The following is a 5,435-nucleotide window of genomic DNA, read 5'->3' on the forward strand; positions in this document are numbered from 1 at the left end:
TTCCTAGACCAATACATTTTTTATTTTTCCTTCGACTGAGCCGTGTAAAGGCTTGATTTTTGGGAGATTAGTTTTAGTTTTCATTTGTGCCACACAATTTTTTGATCAATCTTTATTGCATTTTTGCACTTTTTATATTATACATTTTTACAATGTTTACTGTAGGGGATAAAATTTTTATCCTTTTACTGTACAAGTCATTACGGACATCAAGATACCTAATATGTATGATTGTAGTGTCCCACTAGGTAATTGTGGGCACTACACAAGGGTCAATTGGGCCACGTTGTTCTCCACCTCCTGTAAAACAGTGGCATTGTATTTTACCTCACATTTTAATGTGTATTGCTATGCTTTTATGTGCATATTTTCCCTGTTTATCTGTGTATCAGGCCTGTTAGGGTGTAGTACTTCCTCCTAGACAGTAGAGGGAGCTAGGGAACCCCTAATATATATAGTCAGGTCCTGTTCAGGGAGGTGGTCTGTGTGTAGAGTCAGAAGCAAGAAGACACTTTAGCCAGAGAGGAGCTGACGTGCAGGCTCTGACATGCAGCTAGACAGCCCAGGCTTCTAGTTGTTACCAGGGGAAGAGTTACCTCCTGAGAAACCTGCAGTTCCTACAAAGTATAGTACAGAGCAGAGCAGAAGTGTTTCCAGCCAGACAAGAGAGCTGAAGGGCAGAAGATTCTATTCAATGCAAGGAGATATATACCTGAGGAAGTTTCTTTACCAAGGATAAAGCCACCAATAGGGCATACGGGCCTTGGGATCAAGACAGACAGGAGTTCTGAGGAATAGTGCACAGGATTTCTGAGGAAAAGGTGCAGCCTGATCTGTGAGTGTGTTTAACCCTCTGAGTATCTTGCAAGAACATTGTGCCTGCCATTTATAAAAGCCTGCTTGTGATTTACTACTGCCATATGGAACTTTGCTAAAAAAAACTGTATATAGTTAACTGTTCTAGTAAAGAAAGTTTTGGTTCACTACAAACTGTGTTCCTCACTTATTACTATTATCAATCGGTGTGCCACCGTTACCGGCACTGGCGTCACAAACTTAAAGGGATCTTGCCACCAGCACATTAAACCTGCAACACCCAGGGCACCTCACCTACCACCGGCCTGGTCCCTATATACAGAGAGTGCCCCAGAGGACTACTGTGCCAGCCTCTCCATCATTGCTGTACGCCTGCCCAGGGTCATCCTATAAACTGTGAGTAACCAAGAGCAACTCTCGTCTGCCTAAGTAACCGTGACCTCACTATCGCAATACCCTGCAGGGCTGTGTACTGCATGATTTGTTATTTGTACGTCAAACCCATTTTACCTTTTCACTTTTTTTTTGGGTGGGTGTTACTTCTTGTTTGATGCTGTAGGTTTGATGCTGTAAACCTGTAGGTGGGAGAGTTTTTTTTCGAGCATTAGTTAACAAGCAGATATTAAACATTGGTACAATACTCCCATCTTAATAAAGGAAAAACTAAAAAGTTTTTGGGTCCTAGTTCTTTCACCATAAAGTATTTAAGGCACTGAATTGTTTACTCACAAACTGTGGATAGAAACAATCTTCCAAAAAAAGGTAACCTTGTTTCATAATTCCTCCCGAATTTTTCTGTTATATCTGGTGCCTTATTTATACCCTTTCTTTCAAGTGTCAAAAGTGGCCTTAAGAAGCAAGTAAAAAAACAATCAAGCCTATGATAGATCACCACAGTTTGTCTGATCGTCATTGTATTTCAGAAATTCAATAGAACCCTAGAGGGTCAGCCTGTCATCTACTGTGATGAAGAAATGTAATAATTCTTCTACCGTAGCATTATACTGTCAACTATCCCTTATAAAAGTCATTAAGTTGCTTGAATTTGTAAATTTTGAAGGTGCCGAACTATTTGATGTGCTTGGTATGAGCTTTGAAGGAGAGATAAGATAGTATAATTCAAATCAGTCCTTTATATTCGACCTAATGGTAATTTGCTACCCATTATTATGACTTATATTTTAGTCTCAGAAGACTTCATTTTCTAGAGGCTTACTGTCACTAATTTGAATGAAGATGTTAATTAGAATATGTTATAAAAATGTTTGGCTTTCACAAATCCTATCAATGAAAAAATAAATAAATGGATTCAGGCAAAATCGGTAAGATACCATCATTTTTATAGACTTTTTAAATGACCTGAAAAGTTTAATTGTCAGAAGTTCTGAGAAAAATACCTGTCAAGTTCTGTGATGGTTGAAAAGCCAAATGATTGTGTAATGACCTGGAGTGCCATTACCACTCTTTTGCACCTTGCTACCAATTTCTATATGCTAACTTATAACATCCAAATGTATTTTATGTCATCTCCTAATAATGTGCATATTCCTTTTTATGAAACTGTTATATTTCATGTAATGTACATGGTCTACCAGTAGGTGGAAGCAAACACTTGGCAGTGCTAGTTGCAGGGAATGGACTGGATTGTCCATTCTCTTTCTCCCTCTAGAGCAGTGGTTCTTAACCTGGGTTCGATCGAACCCCAGGGGTTCGGTAGGTCAGTCTCGCGGGTTCGGCCGCCGGCCCTGGGGGGCCGCTTTGATAGGTGGCTGCCACAAGACAGGAAAATATTTATTTCCTGTTACTCAGACTCCTTTTGCGCCCGCTGCGGCTCATGATCAGAAGAGCCGAGCAAGCGCAATGATTTTGCTTCCGCCAGCCGCCGGATGTGAGCGGCATATGACAACATGGCGTCATATCCGGCGGCTGCGCGGCGGCGGATCTAGTGACTGCACAGCATGGTGGCGGCGGCGGCATCCTGTCCCTCCTGCACACAGACACCGGCATCACTGAGCTAAGCTGACCTGTTGTACCACAGGTAAGAGTAAAGGGGCTTGGAGGACCTATTGTGTATTGTATTTAAGGGGTCAGCATTGTATTGGAGGGGCCAGCAGTGTATTGGGGGGGGCTGGGAGGGTGGGGGTCAGCAGTGTATTGGGGGGGCTGGGAGGGTGGGGCTCAGCAGTGTATTGAGGTGGCAAGGATGGTGGTCAGCAGTGTATTGGGGTGGCTAGGAGGGGGGTCAGCAGTGAATTAGGGGGGCTGAGAAGGGGGTCATCATTGTATTAGGGGGGCTGGGATTGCTTTGGGAGGGGGTCAGCAGTGTATTGAGGGACTGGGGGGTCAGTAGTGTATTGGGGTGGCTGGGAGGCTGGGGGTCAGTAGTGTATTAGGAGGTTGGGAGGGGGGTCAGCAGTTTATTAGGGGGTGGGAGGGGATAAGCAGTGTATTAGGGGGGTGGGAGGGTGTTCAGCAGTGTATTGGGGGTGGTGGAGAGGGGCAGCAGTGTATTAGATAGTGGATAGGGGGGGGGGGGGCAGTAGTATATTAGGCACAGTGACTTATGGGGCTGACATAGATTTTTTTTCCAGGGCTGCTTTGTATCCCCAGTCCGGCCCTGGAGGTCAAGACACACACCCGACTCGCCCCGCTTGTCCATCATTGGCTGCAGGTGATCACGCAACATCGCTTGGCCTATCCCTTCATACTAACTATGTCGAGCAAAAAAAGAAAGTGGTTGGACGAATATGTACAATATGGATTCACATGTATAACGGAACGTGATGGGAGTCAGCGTCCTAACTGTATGATTTGCAATGCCAAGTTGAGCAATTCTAGTCTAGCACCGGCAAAACTAAGAGAACACTTCCTTAAGCTGCATGGAGATGGAAAATACAAGAACACAACGCTCGCTGAATTCAAGGTGAGGAGAGCCAGATTCGATGAAAAGGCTAGTCTGCCTGTTCTCGGCTTTGTACCCATCAACAAACCGATCCTCATAGCATCGTACGAAGTTGCTTACCTGATCGCAAAGCAGGGCAAACCCCACACCATTGGTGAAACACTCATAAAACCAGCTGTGTTGAAGATGGCGAATATCATGCTGGGAAAAGCGGTTGAAGTTAAGTTATCCCAAATTCCTCTTTCAAATGACACCATCAGCGACAGAATAGAGGACATGAGCAAAGACATCTTGGCTCAAATAGTTGCAGATCTGATTTCAAGCCCGGCAAAATTCAGCCTTCAACTCGACGAGACCACAGACGTCTCCAATCTAAGGCAGCTTGCAGTATTCGTGCGCTATGTGAAAGACGACGTGATAAAGGAAGAGTTTTTATTTTGTAAGCCTCTTACAACAACAACTAAGGCAGCCGATGTGAAGAAACTTTTGGATGACTTCTTCAAAGACAACAATCTTTCGTGGGATATGGTTTCTGCAGTTTGTTCGGATGGAGCTCCAGCCATGCTGGGAAGAAAGTCTGGTTTTGGTGCGCTAGTGAAAGCCGATGCACCACACATCATTGTTACGCATTGTATTCTGCATAGGCATGCATTGGCAACAAAAACCTTGCCTCCAAAACTGGCAGAAGTATTAAAAATTGTAGTGGAATGTGTGAACTATGTGCGAAATAGTGCTCTGAGGCACCGCATCTTCAGGGAGCTGTGTAAAGAAATGGGATCTGAATTTGAGGTACTTCTGTACCATTCCAACGTTCGGTGGTTATCCCGGGGACAGGTGTTGAATCGTGTTTTTGCAGTGCGTGTGGAATTAGCCCTGTTTTTGCAAGAGCACCAACATTGTCATGCAGATTGCTTCAAAGATTCTGAGTTCATTCTCATTTTAGCGTACATGACTGATATCTTTGCAGCTCTAAATCATCTCAATCAACAGATGCAGGGCGGTGGAGTCAACATCATCGAAGCGGAAGAAAACCTGAAGGCTTTTCAAAAAAAGCTACCGTTATGGAAACGACGTATAGAGAACGATAACTTCGCAAACTTTCCCCTGCTAGATGACTGTGTAAGTAAGATCGAAGATGTATCTGGAATCTGAGACATTTCTGTACCCACGGAACTGAAGCAAGCAATTGCCACGCACTTAGATGAGCTTGCAACGTCTCTTGATGGATACTTTCCTACAAGAGAGTCATATCCAGCATGGGTGAGACAGCCGTTCACATTTAGTGTTGAGACAACAGATGTCAATGATGAATACCTTGATGAAATCATTGAACTTCAGCAGAGCCAGGTTCAACAGCAACTCTTCAGAACAACAACGCTCTCAACGTTTTGGTGTCAACCAATTGTAACGTACCCTGTTATTGCTAAGAAAGCTCTGGAGTTTTTCATACCGTTTGTTACAACATATCTTTGCGAGCAATCCTTTTCAAGGATGCTGGACATAAAAACAAAGAAAAGGAACAGACTTTGTTGCGAAAATGACATGAGAGTGGCACTTGCCAAGGTAAAGCCGCGCATTTCTGACCTGGTCTCTGAAAGACAACAGCAGAAGTCACACTGATTTGCAGTAAATATTCACTATTATGTTTTTATTTTTGTGTGAAAATCATGTTTTAATGGTTTTGTTCTTTGTTCTTAATGGTTTTGTTCTTTAATGG

The 5,435-nt window shown here is 43.6% G+C and overlaps 1 protein-coding gene across 1 annotated transcript; it reads left to right on the forward strand.

Moving 5' to 3' along the window:
* Positions 1-3,622: 3,622 nt before the first annotated feature.
* On the forward strand, positions 3,623-4,870 carry LOC120991074 (protein ZBED8-like). Its single transcript, XM_040419964.1, has one exon. It carries the CDS (start codon positions 3,623-3,625, stop codon positions 4,868-4,870), a length of 1,248 nt encoding a protein of 415 aa, XP_040275898.1.
* The last annotated feature ends 565 nt before the right edge of the window (positions 4,871-5,435 follow it).

The sequence above is a fragment of the Bufo bufo genome, chromosome 2, assembly GCF_905171765.1.
Source record: "Bufo bufo chromosome 2, aBufBuf1.1, whole genome shotgun sequence".
NCBI classification, from domain to species: domain Eukaryota; kingdom Metazoa; phylum Chordata; class Amphibia; order Anura; family Bufonidae; genus Bufo; species Bufo bufo.

Coding starts and splice junctions, on each gene's coding strand:
- LOC120991074 (XM_040419964.1), top strand. CDS start 3,623: ATGATTTGCAATGCCAAGTTGAGCAATTCTAGTCTAGCACCGGCAAAA.